Source organism: Eptatretus burgeri, chromosome 8, assembly GCF_056783735.1.
Source record: "Eptatretus burgeri isolate ZD-2024b chromosome 8, Ebu_testis_v1, whole genome shotgun sequence".
NCBI classification, from domain to species: Eukaryota; Metazoa; Chordata; class Myxini; order Myxiniformes; family Myxinidae; genus Eptatretus; species Eptatretus burgeri.
The window spans coordinates 32,009,983-32,032,482 of NC_140968.1; the positions used below are offsets into that span (position 1 = coordinate 32,009,983).

General features: G+C 37.8%; 1 protein-coding gene and 1 pseudogene across 5 annotated transcripts in view; one reads left to right on the forward strand and one right to left on the reverse strand.

Moving 5' to 3' along the window:
- Nucleotides 1–22,500, forward strand: part of LOC147021461 (uncharacterized) — a 120,080-nt gene that overhangs the window by 55,606 nt on the left and 41,974 nt on the right. For 2 of the 4 annotated variants that reach the window (XM_085891414.1, XM_085891418.1), the window contains exon 2: nucleotides 18,402–18,536. Coding sequence is in view for 1 of the 4 variants with exons in the window: in XM_085891418.1 (XP_085747544.1) it covers nucleotides 18,402–18,536 (135 nt within the window). In the remaining 3 variants the exon portion in view is untranslated. The other 2 variants (XM_085891415.1, XM_085891416.1) reach the window with 2 other exon arrangements.
- On the reverse strand, nucleotides 12,926–15,674 carry LOC147021462 (uncharacterized; annotated as a pseudogene). The gene is made up of 3 exons (XR_015061296.1): nucleotides 15,247–15,674; nucleotides 13,656–14,366; nucleotides 12,926–13,084 (listed from the first exon to the last, which is right to left on the reverse strand). The product of XR_015061296.1 is annotated as an uncharacterized LOC147021462 (transcript).

Here is a 22,500-nt window from a genome sequence, read left to right on the forward strand (position 1 = left end):
CCAAGTCTTTTTACAGTTTTTGCGTTGCTTAGCAGGTTCTTGTCTCCTGCGTAGACGGGTTACCCAGAGCAGCCAAAATTTCTGAGGAGCAATTGAGGCCAAGTAAAATAGGGCACAAGGCTTCTTGTGCATTCAGGCGAGCCCTACAGTGTTTCACTTTGTAAAATGATCAGTTGGAAATGTAGAAAGTCTGTGCAGTCCTTAACCGAACCGTGACTTTCAAAACAAAGGGGCTCAGGCCTATACCAGCCTCATTAATTTACAGACAGTCTGGCCACTGGATTGAATTGCAGACATTTTGAACTTCTCAAGACTGTCCGAGCTAAGTGAATAAAGCTTTGGAGCGATGGCTTGTTTTCTCAAACACCGTCGCTACATACTTGGGAATTAACATGCTGCGAAGATGCATCACCTTTACCTATGATCGATCACGTGAAGCATGTTGAAAGAAATGAAGCTGCTCTGTAAGATTCTTGTCATTACCCTGATAAGGAATTAATATCAACCCACTAGCACTGCTAGTTTCCTGAAGACCACGGCTTTCCCGGGCTCAAGACAAGGTGCAAGCTCTGGGTGTTTGTTCTGCAAGTTCAAAGGTCCATGCTTCAGCATTCGGTCAGATGTGTGAGTTGCGTCACATATGAGTATCCCTTTATTGTAGAGAACTGTTCTGCTGTTGAGCTTTGTTGCTTCAGCAGAGACTTTCTGCTGTTACGTCTTTGAACTATAGAACAGTTTCCTTGTTTATATCCCAGCTGCCACATCTGCTGTCAATTGGCAAAAGCTATTGGAAGCACCTGCCAATCATGTGGAGCAGTCAGGATTGAAGTAATGATATTGCATTGAAAAAAAAAAGAGCCCTTTTCTTCCAACTTCCTTCCTATATCTTATAATCGCTGACCTTGCTCGACTACATTGATGGTGAGTTAAATTCTTCGTTTGCGTTAAGTATTGTGCTCGGTCATTTCATAAGCTGTATGTTTAAAGTGTATGAATATTCGACCTTGATCCAGTTACAGATAAGGTCCGCTGGTGGTCAGAAAATATGGTGTACAGGTAGCTCACTTACCTTTGTCTCGTCTGGATTCGATTCTCGACCCCTACGATGAGCACACGAGTTGACATGCCGAATGTATTCTCCTAAGGATGGCACACTGATGCAAAGTGGTGCATGCGGAACACATGGATGATGGCTTGAAGTTGGGATGGAAGTCGAACCTGAAATTTGAGCATACTATACCTCCGATCTATCCTGTAAATGTATTTCTAAGGATGGACACTGAATATCGTTGCCATCGATGTCGTCTGCATCTTGGCATTTATTTGCCCTCCCTGTTTTAGAAAACAATTGTATGAACCCGATATGAATATGAACTAATTATTTATGGCTCTGTTGTAGTGGGTAGAGTAGTAATGCTTCATCTCCACTGACAATTCCACACATTGTGTGCACATTCAGGAAATTTGAGAATAACAAGTTCTGAATGAGCACATTCATCAGAGTGAATGACAGGAGCACACGATGCTTGTTGCTTGGCTTGCAATCACAGTAAGCCGTTTCTTGATTACGTCACATGAGGAGTGACTTGTAGTCAGTACATGGCAGAAGGTATAGGTAGAAAAACTAAAGAATGGTTATTCACATGAGAGGTTTTAAATGTTGAAAAAGGACAAGATAAATAGCACTTTTGTCAGTTTTTGTTGGCGCTTCGTTTTTCGCTAAAGTCTCATGTGATCAGGATTGGTTACCAATGATCACCAATAGTGATGAAACCTTTGTGATCATCATTTGTTTGCATTGTGCAAGGACTTGGGCTATTTCAAATATCGAAACATAATGTTAAATCAATGGTATTACAATACTTGGGCTATTTCAAATATTGAAACATAATGTTAAATCAATGGTATTACAATGGGAAATATTATTTTATAACAAAAGTTTCAAGACTCGAATTAGTGTTTCAAAAATGCATGAATGCTTAACATGCACTCGGCCATGTTTGTGGGTTCCATGCTGGTAAATAAAATGTTCTGGGACTGCATTTAGATTTCGATCAGGATCATAGAGTGAGCAAACGTAACATCCTCTCTGCCTGCACTCTCCTTGCACCCTTCCCCAAACTGAGTTGATCTCTATTTAATGCTTCCTTAGTTTTCATTTTTGTTGATCTTCTTTTCAAAATCGAAGTACCTCTTCAACCATCTTGTGATTTTTGCAGTTTATTTTGTCGGAATGGCAATTTGGAGTTCCTTAAATTTTGAGGTGTTTGGCAGTGGATAAGAGAGGTTTGTTTCAAATGTTTTCTCACCCCATCTACATAATATACAAACTCAATCCATGTCCTGTTATTCTACATCATCTCAATCTCTCTCCAGCGGTCAACCAGCTTTTTCATCCCAATACCAAAGCCTTGCTTCTGAAATGTCCATAACACGGAGGTTGTGGCTCCGTTATAACCTCTTTAGAGGATACATAATGTTCTCCCGTAACTTGGAGGATTTTTTTCTTCCTTTTTGAAGTTTCTTGTTGGATTTCTCATGCATTCTTCATCTACATCACCATTCATTCAACTAGAGTTTGGATGTTTTCTTCAGTGAGGTTTTATGTCTTGGCCATGGCCTTGGTACGCCTGAGGTGTCATTACAATCCCTGAAACCAAACACATAGCATGAGAAACTTGATGTTTACCAAAAATATCAGGAAATAAAGAAACAGGTTGCTTGTGCTTTTGTGACCTTTTACTGATTTATTTCCCAGGGTTCACCAGTAACGGTATGTATTGAATTGGAGCAGGATGGCCAACTTGATGCATAAATGACACATTTATGGCATCAACGTGGCTGACCTGCTTGCTGCATATCACATATTGTCAAATAACTAAGTAAAATAAATAAATAAAACAAAATAAAGTCACCACCTGGTTAAAGAAAAATAAAGTTAAAGTTCAGATATCTGAACATTATCGTGATTTTATAATTTTCAACCTCATCCGTTCCATTAGGGACATGATAGGTTCTTGTAATTGTTCTGTATTTTCAATGAGTGTGTGAGTGTGAGTACAGACCCAGATCTACTTTAATAGAGATCATTCATTCTCAGATCTCCTGTAAGCTATGTACCCAGGTGAGGCTCTGCTTTGTTAAACACTCATTCTTTTTCTCATAATGCAAGTTTGGGAATTTTCATGAATTTGTGTGAAGTCCACCAATGTTTTGTTTTTATGGAATCCTCACTCAGTTGCATTTGCTGCTTGATGATGTATTTGGCTTAACAAAAAAAAGGATTTGAAGTGTAATTTATGATTATGATATTAGATCCAGTAATTCTCAGATTTTTTTTATTTTATTTTACCTTACTTTTTCTTTAGTGTCATCATTGGACTTTGTGCGTAAGGCCACAGACTTCGTGAAACATCCTTCATAGAAGGAAAGATAAATAGAAAACTAGAAATGGAAATGAAGTAACTATTGTAAACAAAATATGGAGATGGATGTTTTTAGGATTAAAAAAAAGGAATAGTAATAATAATCAGTAATTATAAAGTTCATTCCAGAATGTTGCAACTCCCATTCAAAAATGTGTGAATAAATAGAATATCATATCTTCTTGTCTTGTTATCTTCAGTCTTCACAACTACCATATGTGTTTTGAACCACCCTCACACTCCACCCCCACCATCACCCCCACCCCATCCTTATTCCCCAAACAAAGCGAAACAATTTTTAAAAAGGGAGAAAAGAAAAGAAAACAAAGTAAAGCTTGGAAATGAAATAAAGTATGTAAAGCAGAACTCAGAAGAAACCCCAAAGTAAATATTTAATTAAAGCGATTGTTAATGACCTTTCATTTGAAATAGATTAATTTATGTGAAATCATCTACAACACCACTTTCACTGAAAGTTAATTAACATTTATTATAGGAGTATTTTCTTCTGTTTTTACATTGATCTAAGGCTCGTAGTGAAACGTGCAAATAACTCACATGCAGGACAAACACATTAGTTGACATTATTGTACTTTCATGTGAATTACAAGAACGTTAGTAGACAATCAACTATTATATGTTATGCTGTCTGGTATATGGGATTTGAACCTGCTTCTCAAGCACCATGAGGTTCATATGGGAAGAGTAAACAGACCATCCTATTTTATCTTTTAATCTTATTTAAACCTCAATTTCTTCATCGTTATACATGAGGTTTTCAAAAAGTTTTGCGACCTCAAGAAGTGTCTGTATTTTTTGTTTTTAAATATATTTTGATATATAATTATACATACATTTTGTTTTAAAATGTTTTCTTTCTAATAAGACATACATTGAAAAACTTTTTTTTTTAAACCTTAATGTGTATTGTAACTACTGTGAGTATCTTGGTCGCCAAACCTTTTGAACACCACTCATACCGTTTCAACAACAGACCAAATTAAAATTCCTTATTTATAAATGTGCTGTGATTCAATGTAAGATGCACCATCAAGACTACTGTACTTAGCTAGGGTATGGCTACTGACAGATAACACCTCATTCGAGCAAAGAGAACAAAACGTCCGAAAAGTCGTTCAACTCAACTGTCCAGGGCCGTCCCACCTTGTTTGAGCCCAAGCTCCACCTCCCCCAAATGCGCCGCCTCTCCTCTCCCCCCTCTCCCGTGCCCTTTTGCCACTCTCCGGGGGAAACAGTCAAAGCTGCCCTCGCGTGGGAGGTCTCCAGGTGACTGTTTTCTCTCTGCTTTTCAAAACGCTCATTATGAATGCCTCTCCTTCTCTGCAATTAGCTCACACTGCTGCCCTCGCCCTTTGCCGTCTTTGCTTCCTTACAAGCACCACCCTCGAGAACAAGGCAATTACGCACCGACGTTGTCTTTTTGAAATAGCCACTTTGGTGGGTTCCGTTGGCATTTTTCATTGCCCATTTTGTGGAGTGTTGGGGAACATCAACAATAATGTACATATACTAGTTGCTGGTGCCTTACCTCATGGAAATATGATCAAAGTCCCCTTGCAATAGATATGTTGTACCTGTTGTGCTATAGAATTCTGTACTTATGTATATGTATGTTTGTTTGTGTGTGTGTGTGTGTGTGTGTAAGTATATATATATATGTATAATATTACAATGCAATGTGTAATAGATGTATGTAGAATATACATATATTACACATAGCCATGAATAAAAATGTAATTCCCACGATAAAAAATATCTGTTTTGTGAGAAATAACTTCATCCTTGCATCAAAGTCCAACATCAGTTTGACACGAGGAGTTACCATTGCAGCGAGAGAGCGTACACATTTGCTGTGGACCATGACATGGACAGGCCATGAATGCCAGGCCGAGATGAAAGAACAGACGGACCTTGTGCTGCCATTGATTAAAGCACAGACATATTCCAAACTGCTCTGCAATGAACCGTACACATGCTGTCAACCACTCGAGATCAAGCCGTAGACAAATCTCAGACTGCAATTATTTCAGCAAATAACAAACTACACACTTCAAATTATGGCAAGACTTTTTTGGTCCCCAACAAGGCAAGCTAATCAAAACACTACTTACAAGCCATGTGACAATTAAGAGAGAATTTATGGAGCACTTTACAGTAGTAAAAAAAAAAAAAAACACACACACACACACACTTTGAAGAGGAAAAGCCAAAACTAAAGAGGAGATCCAAAAAATATATTAAAAATTGAAGATAAAGACCGAGAGATAATGGTTTATGGAAACAAACTCAAAATAGGAGTGATAGCAAGGATTAAAAAAAATAAAATACAATGAGGAGAAAACAAGGCCAGATGTTTGAAAACAACCAGAAAAGATTCTTCCGAGAACTAGGGAACCGGAAACAGAAAGTGTCAGCCCCTCCTGAAAAAGATGAATTGGAACGATGCTGGAAATTAATTTATGGAGATCAAAAAGAAGACAATAATGAGGGAGAATGGATCCAAACCTTTGGAGAGAAGAAGCAAGATTTCGAGGAAATGCTCCCAGTAATATTTGATGAAGAAAAGATTGGACAACAACTCACAAAAATGCCAAACTTTAAAGAGCCCTGGCCCAGATGGGATTCCCAAACTTCTGGCTAAATTGGATGCTCTCCACGTTCACGATGCTTGAGCATTTAATGTACTTATCCAAGGGCAACAGGAAATGGATAAATGACTTACAGAAGGTAACACCTTCCTCATCTGAAAATCTTAGTAAACCCAACTACCTCACCAATTTTGGTGAATAACCTATCAACAATAAACAAACTTTTAACAGGAAACATCACAGAAACTATGTACCACCACCAAACACAACAAGGATGCCTTGAGGCAGAGCAGAAGGGATGTAAACAAGGATGCTGTGGAATAAGAGATCACCTACTACTAAACAAGGCTATACTCGAAAATTACAAAACAAGAAGAACCAAATTATCCACAGCCTACATAGACTATACAAAGCTTTTGGACAGTGTCCCACATTAATGAATGATAATGTGCATGCAATTGCACAAGATCAAACACCAAATAATCAAACTGCAGGTTGAGAAAGCAATGGAACTCTGTAATACCACATTAATACTGCGGCACTCACTAGGACAGATTGAAATACCAGGAGTGGGATCTTCCAAGGAGACAACCTTTCCCCCCTCCTGTTTTGCCTGGTTCTGGATCTACTACGTAACCTCATCAATGAGCAAAGACATGGATGCACCCCAACAACCAATAAAAGAAATGGACAAGGTGACCCATCTACTATACATGGAACATTTTAAACTCTGCACTGATTGATGAAAAATTGGCAGAACAACTGAATCTAGATATCTGGGATCACAGAGTGATTGCCAAGTGTAAGCCTCCCCCGGCTTACCCTTGGCAATCACCCACGACTTACCCTTAGCTCACCATCCAATGGTGGCATATTTTGTTCGGACTGCCATATGACTTTGACCTTCAACATTTAGTACTAGAGTGTAAATTAAGAAAATGCGTTTCCATCTCCATTCTATCGATAAAATTCAACATCATGAAAATCCAAAATCCATCATGAAAATCATGAAAAAAAGCAATTGATAGTATCTATGATTTGGATGATACCATTGTCATCTCAAACTCTACTAAAAAATAAGACTACTTCAAGGTAAATGCAATAACTAGAACAGACTGGAATGCAAATGGCACAAAAGTTTTGAAATAAATAATCAACAAACTTATTTGAATATAGCCGAAAGTTTCTTGTTGTGTAAATTTACATTCACTAAGGCTGCGATGAACACAAACGCTACACTCGTAAATGATTTCTTCTGGAAAATGTTTGATAGTGTTCGTTTGTATATTGGAACACAAAAAGTTGAAGCGACATCTAAAAGTGACAAATCTAAAAGCGACAAATAAAAAATCTCAAAGCGACATCTAAAATGATGAATTTTACACTATTCATTTAGTGATAGAATGGGAAAGGGGGCTGTCGAAGGTTTTATTCCTGATATGTCAACAGGAACAAACACAGACCCTGGTTATCGTCAAAGGAAAGGAATGTATAATGATGATACAAAAGCAGGTAATAGTTTTATGGTGGAAGTTCCTCTTAAAGGTATATTTGGATTTTGTGATCATGATAAAGTTATGTATGGTCTTAAAATTAGATTTCAACTGCAAAGGAATGATGATGAAAATAGCTTGCTTTTTGGTGTGGCTAATGCTTTTGCTGCTCAGAATAAATTTGTTATTGATGAAATTAGTTCGTATATTAGTGAATATACTCCTAATCTTAAAACAGAAGAGATGTTTCATCAAAGACTTAACTCAAAGTAGCCACTCAATGTATCATGCCTTAAAAGAAGATGTCAACACGTTAAACTGAACCATTGTTCAGTTTCTTAGTTCAGATAAAGCAATATTATTAGTTGGAGATATGCTTTCTTCTATCGCACAAGCAGGTGTAAAATTAACTAAAAGGGGAAATGGATTATTTCTTTCTAATAAATAAATGAGCATTGATGAGTGGTTTAATGAATTTGGAAAGAATACATCAAATTTTGAACTTATCAAATATTGTAAGAAATGAAAAATTCATAATGTGGTTATTTGTATGAGAGATGAATTAACAAACGTGTCGAAACATACAAAGAATATTATGATGAACTTAGAAGATAATAATGGGAACGGTTGTCATTGGGTTTGTAGTTTTTGATAGTCAAGACAAATATTATTTTGATAGGTTTGGTCTTCTACCACCTGTTGAAGTCATAAAATTCTTACAGAATGGTGTTTATCAAACATCTCAAGTCCAGGAATTAAATTCCAAGTGTTGTGGTCAATTATGTCGACATGTGTTATTTCAACTCAACAAAAATAAAATTTTTAATGACATTATTTTTAATCTAATATAAATGACTTATGTTGGAAAAGATGGTTCTATCTTTGGTGTATCCCAAGAACTGAATATTGATTTATCAAATTAGTACACAAAGGCACAGGCTGAATGAGAGAAAGAGTATAGCAAAAAATATTGATATGAAAAATGCTTTTATATTAATAAATTATCCAAGCCCGACTGACGCGAATGACTTGGTGAGATTAAATGATTTATCACAATATATATCCTAAAATAAAACGACTGTGTATTCCAAAGATACAGAAGTGTTGATTTTATCTCCAGGTCATACAGAATTCACACTTCCAATTCAAATAAAATTTTATAAAGAAGGGCCTATCATTTGTATGAGAATAGAACAATGGGGATATGATATGAATGATTTAGGGTATAATTGGTCATTTACAATTCACCTGGAATACCTGCAACAATTAAATCAGTCTCGTAAGGAAGAATATTAACCACTTGGTGCCGAGAATGAGTTTTGTGGAAACACGATTAGCAAACAACAAATAAAATAATTTAATTAGGGTAAAATCAATAACGGTTTTGTCATAGTTTATATCATGAAAACACAAAGAACAGGATTATATATAATAAGTCAGGAAATACAAAATGATTTAAATGAGGGAAGATGGGGAGGTATTTCCTGTCATCATATTAATCTGTCATATATTTCTAATACATAAATGACAGCAAGATGGCTTCAAGAATATTATCATTTCTGTTGCCAAGCATACCTTCAAGAAAAGGGTATTCGGTATTTTAACATTTATGTTTTACAACATAAGAATGAGGTATTTTCAATAAAAGATTGGCTTTATACTGATGTTAATAAACCAACAACTTTGGATTTAATTAAAATGTTAAATAATTAAAAAAAATTTAAAGTTAAGAAAACGCAAGGTTCTTTTAGAAATTCAGAAGAAATTTTATTGGTTTCCTATTGTAAAAAATTATTTTGGATGCAGGAATAACAAGAAATCCTGATGAATATATGTATGACATTCTATGGGGTGAAAGTGATTCAACGATAGTAAGGGACGAGGAAGGAGTTGAAGAAACTGAGACAAAGGAGGAGAAGGAGAAGAGAGAGAAGGAGACAAGGGAGAAGAGAGAGAAGGATGAGAAGGAGGGGGAGGAAAGAGAGAGAATAAATAAATATAAACATATGGAAACCAGTGAGATTTTAAAAAGATCGAAGGTATTACAGAAAATAAATCAATCTCAACGCACCGAGGAGGAAAACAAAGAATTGGCAATCTATTAGAAATATTTGCGTCAAGACTATTAACAATGGTTTCAGGAAGAAGATGTAAACGAGAAAGTGTAGATTTAGAAGAGAAAGAAGGAAAAGATTATATTATTGATGATGTTGGTGTGATTGACTTTAATTAAAGTTTTACATTTTTTTCTTTAATAAATGGAGGAGAGAGTGAAGACATTTTTGAGAATTCTTTATGTTTTAAAAATTAAGATTCAAATATGAATGTTGGAAACTAAAAAGGTTTTTGCACTCTGTAGGAATTTTTCTCATAAATAAATGAGTTATTGTCTCAAATGTAAAAAGAAAACATACTAAAATTATCTCATATTTTAAAAGTAAAAATAACAGGGTTATACAAAAAGGCATATGTTCGGTGTGGCTCAAAAAAGAGTGAATTCTCCAAACACAAATGTGGGGGCGATCTACATAAGTTTTTATCAGGAAGTAAGTTTACAATTACTGGAATACCAGGGGAATTACAACTACCAGGGTATTCTTTCTGTGGTCTAGGAACAAACTGGAATAAAAGATTAGATGAGCCTGACAATCCTAAACCGTGGAGCAAACCTTTCAATAGGGTTGATGAAGTGTGCATGAGGCATGATATTGATTCTGGAAATAGCACAACGTTGGAAGAAAAACATGAAGCCGATAGAGAAATGTTATATAATTTGTCTCTGATAAAAAATCCAACCTTGAGAGAAAAAGTAGATAGGTTCATTGTGAAGAAGATGATCAGTGCTAAATTGAAACTTGCTCTTGGAAATTCAAAAAACTTACAGGCTCTAATGATGTCATTAAGATTGAAGAGCAATTAGTTGATGAATTACATAAACCAATAATTATTATATAAAGTTTCATAGAAGGAAGGTTTATTCCAAGGAAGTTGATTATATCTGGTCCGCTGATTTGATTGAACTCAATAATGATAAGGGGTACAAGTATGCTATAACCGTTATTGATTTGAGGAGTAGATATGCATGGGTTGTCCCTTTAAAAAACAAAACAGGTGATACTCTTATGTTAGCCTTTCAACAGATATTTAATAAAAGTAAGCAAAAACCTTAAAAATTGTGGACTGATGAGGGTACAGAGTTCTACAACAAAACATTTATGAATTTTCTTAAAAATAACAGCATTACATTATACAGCACCTTTAATGAAGGAAAAGCGGTTGTTATTAAGCGATTCAATCACACTTTAAAAGAGAGACGAAATAAAAAATTCACTCAACTCGGTTCTCAACAATGGTTATCTTTAATTCAGGACATTGTCGATAAGTATAATGATACGATTCCCACCTCAACGAATACTAAACCATCAGAAACATTTACAAAATTAGGATATGAAAAAGAGATTAATGTCAGAAAGCCTAAGTTCAAAGTTGGTGATATAGTAAGAATATACAGGTGGAAATCTCATTTTGAAAAAGGTTATCCTAGCAATGGACAAATGAACTTTTTAAAATCGTTGATGTAAGAGATACAGTTCCTTGGACTTTAAGGTATATGATTTAGAAGGGGAAGAGATTTTAGGTTCATTTTATTCACAGGACTTACAAAAGACAAAGATAAATTGAATTTTTTTGACTCCGCCCCTTTTTGACTCCGCCCACACAAGCCCCACCCACACAACGCCCACCCATGCAAACCCCACCCACAAAAGCCACAACCACACAAGCCCCACCCACAAAAGCCACATCCACACAAGCCGCACCCACACAAGCTCCACCCATGCAAACACCACTCACATAAGCCACATCCACGTCCATTATATCCACATAATTAGTGATTAGTTAATAAGTTCCCCACACACAACATGTTTATTTATTTAATAAAATTTGCTCCACCCACACAAACCACATCCACACAAGGTCCACCCACAAGCCACACCCACCCAAACAAGCTCCATCCCCCCATCCACACAAGCCCCACCCACACAAGCTGCACCCAGCCATACAAGCGCCACCCTCACAAGCCCCACCCACACAAGCTCCACCCACCCACACAAGCCCCACCCACACAAATCACACCCACACAAGCCCCACCCACACAAGCTCCACCCACCCACACAAGCCCCACCCCCCCTGTGCGCCCCCACCTTTGACCCACCATCTCCCTCATCCCACCCCCTACCCTTCCCTACACACACAGGGAGGGGAGGGGCGTGAGATGAGGGGGGTGATGGGTCGTTGGGGGAGCGCCCCTACCCCTCCCCCCTCCTTTGCACTTCGTTTGTTCTTATTTTATAATTAAGAATTAAATAATTGAAAGCAAAGCAAATATAATTAATCAAGATTGAAAATATTCAACATTTTTCTTTGGGTAAATATTCAGTTGCGAGAATGAACAATCTTTCCCAGCAGTCTGCTTCAGATGTCTTGTGATTTTGAAACTCGATCAACATATTCTGTTCAAAACAAAGAGTGAAGAACAATTAGCATATATAAAGATGATTATATTATGATATGAATGAAATAATAAATATAACATTTACCTCCAGAAGATCGAGTTTTGTGTCCATTTCATCCAGATGAGCATTTAAACTGGAACAAGTTGAAAATGAGTCATCACCCCGTGGAATTTCAACATCTGCCCATTCAAGGTTGTGAAATTCACCCATGTATGATTCAGTTTTAATGCTGAAAATAAAAAGCAAGTAGTCAAAAATTACCACCATGCCAAATAGGGCATGCAGTATATATGTATATATATATATATATATATATATATATATATATATATATATATATATATATATATATATATATATATATATATATATATATATATATACATACATACATACACGTTTAATTTTCAATTTTCGTGCAACAATGATGGGGGCAACTTAAAACTTTAATTGGTTTGTAGGAAATGTGTCACTGATTAAGAATATCCATGTCTCCACGCACAAGGGGTGCTCAGAAATTTATAACGAGCAGTTGATGAAAATGCATATTAACAAATGGTCCATGAAGTATATGATGGCTTCCTGGCTTTTTAATCAGATTGTTCAGTTAACATGTTATTATCTGTTGGGCTTCATAAATTTATAATGTGCATTTATAATAATAATACTAAGAGTATTAATGATAAGAATATATTATTATTATTATTATTATTATTATTATTATTATTATTATTATTTACATTTATGCGCTTCATCTCGTTTGAGCCAGAAGCACCCACACAAACTGAAACAAACCACAAACTAAACCACACACAACACCAACACCGAGAGAAAAAGAAGCAGGAAAATTGGGAAAAGTCCTGACTGGAACAGATGTTTTAGATTTAATGAAAACCCATAAACAAATGATACTCCAAATGTATGATCATGGGACTGTGAGGTTCTTGCTTGTCAATTGATAACTTCAATGTTAAGGCAGCATTAAATAACATTCGCAGACTGTTTGGCTGGAACCCATTGCTACCTCTTTCAATTTTTTTTCTCTCTTTTTGTATACCTTGTAGAGGCTCGTGTGAGAGCTAACACACAACGCACAGCAAGGGGGGGGGCATGAGACAAGAGGGGTGGGAGTGGGAAGGACAAAACAGTGGGGAACATGGGGAATACAATATGGACATTACAGGGACTTTCAGGAAGGAAAACAGGGAATTTGAAGGAGGTGGGCTTGGGTGGATTATCGGGGGTAGAAAAGATCGACAATTTGGATGGGGATGATAAGAGGTGGTGGTGAACAGCTATTTTGAAGGCCTGGAGGGAAGAATGGGATTGAATAGAGTGAGGGAGTTTATTCCAAAGGCGGGAAAAAAGAGGAATGAAAGAGTGAAGGTGAGCAGTGATTCGTGATTTTGGTAGTTTTACCAGAAGGGGGTTGTTGGCGGACCTTGAGCGCCCTGCGGAAATGTGATGGGGACAAATCGTAGAGAGAGCGGGGGGGGGGGGAGGCGAGGCTGGAGAAGAGACGGTAGAAGACAGAAAGACCACCGACCAGCCTGCAGTGAGAGAGTGAGAGGCCCAAAGACTCAGCCTCATTGCAGGAGATGCCAATGATTCTGCATCATCTGTTGAACTTTCTGCAGAAGTACTGTCGGTGTCATCAACAAGTTCCTGGGCTCGGTCTTCTGCACAAAGTCCTTCACTGAAGACGATGTCACTCATGCTTCTATTGGCAGGCATGACAAACAAGTTGCAGGATTGTTCTTTGCAGATGTGTCTTTAAATTCCAGGTCCTATAAGGAGCATCTACATTTTCAACCTCTTTGATCGCGTGGATAAATATACGGTTTAATCTTGACAAAGTCAAGATTTCTTTATTTTGAATTAATCTTTTTTTCACCGTTTCTTCATTGAATACAATGAAAGCATTCATGTAGCCACTCTGAATGGGTGTCAAAGGCTTACACGGCTTACTCAGGAACCTTGTGTAGGCTCTGTGACAGTCACGATGGTACTGCAACTCACGGGCTACCAAATCTTCACCCTGTATCTGCTGTAGAAGTGCAATGTCTTCATTTTGCTTTGCAGCTTCCAGGAGCTGCCCACCACAAATAAGCTCACATTTGACTCACCTTCCAATTGACCTTTTACAAGTTTTATTATTACGTTTGTACTTGTTTGAGTGGCAAATTATGCACTCCTCTGGAAACATGTGACGTTTTCTCCACTCTCGTTGGCTGTCCTTGCCATCTGAACGAAGCACACGCTTTTGGCTTGGCTGTCCTCCGTGTAAGTCACTTGGTTGGTTATCCAGTATGTTCATGTTTGTTCCTGTATTTGCATTGATGAAATGATAGAAGATGCAACGACAACCAAAGAGAATACAATTAGATTGCTTATTTATTTAAAATGTAACATTACAATATCAGATAATAGATTTTGTGTTGTAAAATTTTTTTTTAATCTCAAAACACCTCTTTTGTTGCCAGAATATAGCATGCTTTTTATTAAATAGGCATTTCAAAATTCAACATTTTCCATAAATTTCTGGAAAACTGGCTGAAATTAGATGAAATGGACTTTGTGTTGTGAAATATCTCCCAACAAACCTTTTCATTCTCTCCTTTGCTTACAATACAAGCCAGCATGCTATAGGAGGGGCGGACATAAGTATGTTTTGCGCATTTGTGAGAGAGGAACCAGCGATGCCGGTTAAAACAACAGTATGTCCATATTTGTTTACGTAGGATTTCTTTGTAACCAAACGAATATTTCCTCACTTTTTTCCCCATGAAATTTATACTTTCAATATCATACAAGTATATATAGCTTCACTATAGAGGCTACAAAGAGATATGAGGTGAATTTGAATGAAACACACATGGAAAGGAAGGCTGTTATATGCACCTGCTTCGCTGATCCCCAGTGAACAGATTTGCAAAAGTTCCTGTAGTCTATGTCTGCCCCCTCCAATAATGGCTTTAAGTTTAATATCAAATCATTGACAGTTATAATTCCCTGAATAACCATGTTTCCAAAATTACGGTAAAATTGTACTACTACAGCAAGTTGAACATGATACAAAGTCACTAACCTAGTCTTCCACCAAATCATCATCATCATGAATGATGCATCATTCATGTTCAATCTAATGTTACATAAGTTAATATTAAAGTCATTATCAATGCATGGTGGATGAAATTACACATACCTTGTCCTTGAGAAGTAGATTTCTTTGCAAATGACTTCTCTTTTCTTCTGATTTTACTGATGTCACAGAAGCGCTTGCAGCAATTGTAGTGGTAGCCAATGTTACTCGACGACGAGGGCTGAGCCACAATGCATGTCGCAGTATCGTGAAAATCAATGCAAGCTTTGTTGCAATCTCGGTAACTATATCACTTTCTTTGCAGTCGTAATTCACCCATTTGCTAGCGAAATCGACAAATCGTTTCCACGATTAATTATTGAACATGATGAAGTTACTTTTTGTTGTAGAATCTACGTGCATAACGCCAAATTTTGAAGAAAATGTACGATCCGCTGTGGAACTGCATTCCGTGGGCGCCGCCATCTTTGGTTCGCAGTGCAATGGCACGGCGACCGTGATTGGGTTATTCTGTGAAACTACGTCATCAATTTCACTGAGCATCAAATACGGTAACGCTGATTGGCCTATTTTATCACGTGAATCGACTGATCAGCAAAATTTAATGTGACATTATTTACCGAAATTATTCCTTTTTGCTTTTATGAGCAATTTTGAGGATTGGGGACACACATTTTCTGAATGCTTATAATATTTTTGGAATTATTGATCAAGAGTAAAGTTGCCCCCAGTAATGTTGCATGAAACAGAGTTGGATACGGACGTATTGTGGTCTAAAATAAAAGGTTGTTTGTAAGGACAACAGAAAGAGACAGACAGAGACAAATAGTGAGAGACAGAGACAGACATACAGAGACAGATAGAGAGAGAGACAGATAGAGAGAGAGAGACAGATAGAGAGACAGAGACAAACAGAGAGAGAGACAGAGAGAGACAGATAGAGAGAGACAGATACAGAGAGATAGAGAGAGAGAGAGAGAGAGAGAGAGAGAGAGAGAGAGAGAGAGAGAGAGAGAGAGAGAGAGAGAGAGAGAGAGAGAGAGAGAGAGAGAGAGAGAGAGAGAGAGAGAGAGAGAGAGAGAGAGAGAGAGACAGACAGACAGATAGAGACAGAAAGACAGAGACTGAGACACACATACACATATACACATACACATACACACACACACAGATAGAGAGAGACAGATAGAGAGAGACATATACAGACAGACAGAGATAGATATAGAGAGACAGAAAGACAGAGACAGAGACACACATACACACATACACATATACACATACACATATACACATGTACACATACACATACACACACACAGATAGAGAGACAGAAAGACAGAGACTCACATACACATATACACACACATATACACATGTACACATACACACATACACACACACACATATACACGCATACACATATACACATGCACATACACACACACACACACACACACACACACACACACACACACACACACACACACACACACACACACACACACATAGAGAGAGACATATACAGACAGACACAGATAGATAGAGAGAGACAGAAAGACAGAGACACACATACACATATACATATGTACACATGTACACATACACACACATATACACACATACACATATACACACATATATACACACATATACACATGCACACATACACACATACACACATATACACACACATATACACATGTACACATATACACACGTACACATATACATGTACACATATACACACGTACACATATACACATATACACATATACACATGTACACATATACACATGTACACATATACACATGTACACATATACACTCACACATATTCACACATACACATATACACACATACACATATACACACACATATACACACACACATATACACACATACACATATACACACATACACATATACACATACACGAAGACAGAGACAGAGTGATAATTCCTCACCTTGAACTCAGGATCAAAGGACATGAGAGAATTTCTTTCCAGCCAACAATAATATCATTCACTTCTTTTCAAAACGAATAAATGTCTTCAAGAAAGTCGCTCATTTTTATCCATTCCTCCTGATATTCAAATAATTCATTTTCAACATCAGCTATCAACGATGTTCTGATTGGGGACAACCTGTTGGAAAAAGACATACAATAATTATTGGTTGTATAGTGATTTAATTCTGCTTTAAACAACAAATAATGATTTGGGTTGAGATCTCACCTGTCATCGTGTGAAAACGATTGATCCGTAAGGTTGGAGTAGTCCTCTGCACAATCCATTCTCTGAATGAAACACGCTCGGCACACAAGTCGGTATAAATAAGCAATTTGATGACATCGTGGGAGATTACAAAACAATAGTTTTTCCAGGGTGTGTTCCCACACAGGAAATGACTTCAGAATTTTTTTTGGCTTGGTTCGGGTGAGGCAGCTTGGTTGATTTCAAAACTGACTCGTTTTCACACAAAAATAAAACATCTTGCTTTGAATGATTTTGATAAAACCTACGTTTAAAAGCTGTTTTTAACTAAACTTTGTTCTGTTAGTGTTCTGATGATTTAAAATATAACCACGAGAGACAAGGGCACAGAATACTTCCTCATTTTCACGGCACGACTGTGTTCTAAAAACACTTTCCCATTTTACAAAATTCACCCTAACAGCCCTTTCTTTCGTGCTTGAAGACATAAAGTGAATATTTTAGGAAAATGAAGTTATTCCCTGAAGTAGAACATGGACAAATATTCATTGGTTCGCTCTTTGAGTGGAATGGAAATATAAAAGGAAAGAAGTGCTTTAATCAGTAAGTCTCAATTTTACATTTGCTTGTATGGGAGGGGGAGGAAATCAGTCTCCTATTTTGGGATTTTGGGGCCTAAGTTAGAAAGTTTTTCCCTTTTCTCCCATTCATTTGAATGGCTGCCTCAGAAGCCCCATTTATCCTCTACTGATGTGCCCATGGTTGTTCTCGACTCCTAAACAAGGTGTCAAGGGTTCAAAACCAGCCATGTGTGAAAAGTGTTTTGTCAACTACATATTGTTTGGCAAACTAGTGAGATTGAGTTTTCTTTCCAAAAAAACAACTGAATTGACCATTATAATTTTTGAATCAACAAAAGCTTCAAAAAATAGTCATATATAATGTAGTTATTGATTTCAAGAGTTATTGATTTCCAGAGATTTACAGAGTATTATCGTTATCAGATTCAGAATCGTCACCGCCTCTGAACTTATTTTTTACAGTTATCTGGGTCACATCTGCAAAGTTCTGTGCAGGACACATCACTTTCCCTCCATGATCAGTGCCCACTGCACTGGCTTCTCACACATCCACATCTTACCAAGTGCAGAACAGAATCAGGAGCAAGAGATACTCTGGTAAGTATTGGCATGAGCTCTTCTGAAGAGTCGTGTGACCACCCAAGATCTGAGAGTGTTTCTGGCTGTGGAACGAGCGTTGTTCTCTAAATGCTACATGAAAGTGGGCCCTACGTGCATGTTCATGGATGGCTTATTGTGTTGGAGGTAATTTTTCTGTGCCCTACTGTGTGTTGAGCCCCTGTAATGCCAACGGAGTGTAGATGCTTGGTTGAAAGATGTTATTCGGGCTCAGAAAATTGCAGACAAACTCTTCAGTATCCTTGAGTACATCAGGAGAAGTCTCTTTCCCAGACCCACAAAGTGCACGAATCACATCATCACTGCATTTCACAAAGGCATTCCACCAAGCAGTCTTGCTCTTGCCAAATATGTGTCCAGTTGTCACAACCACTTATCGCATGAAACCCCCAAGAGTTTGGGCATGATTCTAACCGAGTGCATGATATATTTGTTGTAAAGAGACATGCCGCCGATTTGCTCCAGGACCCATAATGACAACGGTTTGATCATCCAGTGCCAGCATTGCTGAGAGTGCAAGGACCAACACATCTGACCAACACCAACACGGCTATACCGCTGATGCAGTGTCCCCCTTACCAGTGCACTGGTACTCATTTTGCCGACCTCAGAAGGATGACAGGCTGAGTCAACCTCCTGGTGTATTAATTCAGCAACCCAACGGGGCTTGAACTCAGGACCCTAGGATCCCAAACCACCACCCTAACCACTAAGCCAACACCAGGCTGCCAAGGCAATTAAAGAAATCAGATTAGTTAGAGGAGTCTTGCTCAAAAATGGGTACAACAAGGGGATACTCCCCACATTGGAAGAACCAAAAAGGACAGAATAGAAGGAGCCAGACACACTTGGTCACTTTGTACTGCCATCCCACCCGAGCCTTCCTGAAACTATTGGCAGGATAGTACATGGTGCACGGGTTGGCGTAGCCTGCAAGCCTCGACACACCATCCGTAATGTCATCTCAAAACTGAAGTACCCAATACCAACTGGTGATAAATCTGGAGTAGTTTACCATTCATCGTGCAAAGACTGTGACCAATTCTATATTGGTGATACTGGAAGAAATTTAAAACAAAGGCTAAATGAACATGATAGAGCAATTAGGCTTGGAAAATTGGCCCAGTCAGTCATAGCGCGTCATTGCCTGCAATCTGGTTATAAATTTGACTTTGATGGGACTCGTGTCCGAGACACTACATCTAACAAACTACACAGATTGATTTTGGAAGCATGGCAAGTGAAGAGCCAGAAGGGTAGTCTAACTGGGGAGATGGTAGACATACCCACACAATACACACCTCTCATGCAAATGGCGAAAACTGGATGGTGCAAACGTCTGGATAAGGTGAGCAACAATCACCCAATCCCAAACACCACATTCACATGTGCACAACACCCAACGACAACATCAACACTCGCACAACCCAACACCTCATCGTGCCCAACCTGGACACGAAACCAGCCGTGTTTGTGCCTCGGGAACACAAACACAACACCAACAAGCACACACACATGCTCACCCATACACACACACACAACACCAGATCACGTGAAAATAAAAACAAAAAGAGCAGAGCACCCTTTCAATGATGTGATTTGACGTTTGTTTTTTCTTTTGCAAAAAGAAGAAGAAGAAGCACTCCTCCATTTGACCACGAGCGCCAGCACATGACTGGAAATGAGCGGTCGTATCGAAATAAAAACCGGACATGTGCAAAGGGTCGGGGTCTATTGCGGCTGATGAAGCCGGTTGCGAAGCTGACAAAACGTTGCCTGAGATCGGGCCGGGTCTTCTCTCGCTTTTTTACTCAAATTCGTGGAGTCGATCTCGTTTATTTTTTGTTGGAAGTGCCTACTTCTTTAAAATTTGAAATCCCAACTGCCCCAATCTTATACATATACATATACATTTACATATGCATTTACATATACATGTACACAAACATGAACACAGATCATTCATGTGAGGTCAGATATCTGATATAAAACATGAACACAGGTAGAGGTGTAAGGTCAGATACCTGATATAAAACATGAACCCATGTAGAGATGTGAGATCAGATATCTGATGTAAAACATGAACACAGGTAGAGGTGCAAGGTCAGATACCTGATATAAAACATGAACACAGGTAGAGATGTGAGATCAGATATCTGATATAAAACATGAACACAGGTAGAGGTGTAAGGTCCAGATACCTGATATAAAACATGAACACAGGTGGAGATGTGAGATCAGATATCTGATATAAAACATGAACACAGGTAGAGGTGTAAGGTCCAGATACCTGATATAAAACATGAACACAGGTGGAGATGTAAGGTCAGATACCTGATATAAAACATGAACACAGGTAGAGATGTAAGGTCAAATATCTGATATAAAACATGAACACAGGTAGAGATGGAAGGTCAGATACCTGATATCAAACATGAACACAGGTAGAGATGTAAGGTCAAATATCGTGATATAAAACATGAACACAGGTAGAGGTGTAAGGTCAGATACCTGATATCAAACATGAACACAGGTAGAGATGTAAGATCAGATATCTGATATAAAACACGAACACAGATAGATGTGTAAGGTCAGATACCTGATATCAAACATGAACACAGGTAGAGATGGAAGGTCAGATATGTGATATCAAACATGAACACAGGTAGAGATGCAACTCACAAGGTGCAGGGAAAAACACATAGACGAAGGTGAACGTGAATAGCACCAAAGATCATGCCAATGATGCCAAGTATGGTGACGAAGGGATGAATGATTGAAGGGATGAATGTGAGTGTGAACACGTAAAGGGTTCTGCACAAGGACGTGAGAGCTGAATGAAAAGCCTTGTTCCCTGACCGTGTGGCCTTCATTTTGACCTTATTTGTTGACCCTTGCCTATATGGAGTTTCACACTGTGACTTTCTTATTACTTTTACTCCAGGAATTGGGGGGGTGGGTGCGGTTGCGGTGGGAGGCTTTTCCATCACACAGATCCTGTATCATTCATTCATTCTTCTTCATATACTTTCCTGTATTGCTCATTTAATTTCGTTCTTTTAAATCCCATGAAAGCAAATGACCAGAACAAACGAGTTGTGCCAACAAAAATTGCAAATTTCTCCATAATATCCGTGCTTTCTCATGATAAAACAGAATTATAAAAATCTATTTAAAAAATAATTTGCAGTACGGAAATTTGATTTCACTTTTGAAAGTCTTTTCAAAATTAAAGTTCACACTTGAGAAAAAAAATCCCAATATTAACAGTTTTAAAATTTCTCAGAACACGTGATGAGATCCTCAAAAGAGGATGATTCCTCCTAATGAACAAGTTAAGGTATATAATTTCGTGGTGACGTCATGGCGTATCCATACCCTGGGTAGGCTGAGAAGTGACTTTCTAAATTTGCGTTAATAAATATTTAAAGTCAGTTTATAAAAAATCAATAATTCAAATGAACACCCAGGTGTCTTGCACGCTCAACTGACCACGGAGGGTATTTGTCCGTTCACACTTTTTGATATTTCTTGTTATTGTGTTTACAGTACTCACCTGCCTCAGGTGTTTGATAAAAGCCTGGAATGTGTAATCGGCGTTTGTGAGCTGTCAGTTATGAAGTGTTATGTCTGACTTGAGATCAAATATTTAATTGTTTTTTGTCTTTCATTTGTTTGCCTGGTAAGTAACTCTTAATGAAGAATGTCCACGCCGTGTGCTTGGGAAGTTAATTTCAATTTTTGGTTTGTCTCTTTTTGTTTGTTTTCTACACCTCATGTCCTTTCCACACCTCATGAGAAACTGTTTGGTACTATCCATTCATATCACTCCTTCATGAGATTATGAAATCCTTTTGTAATCTCCTAAATGCGTATGCAATTGAGGTTAATTCACATATATGACAAATGTCCAACAGTTTCTTTTCCTTCTCGGAAATTTTAA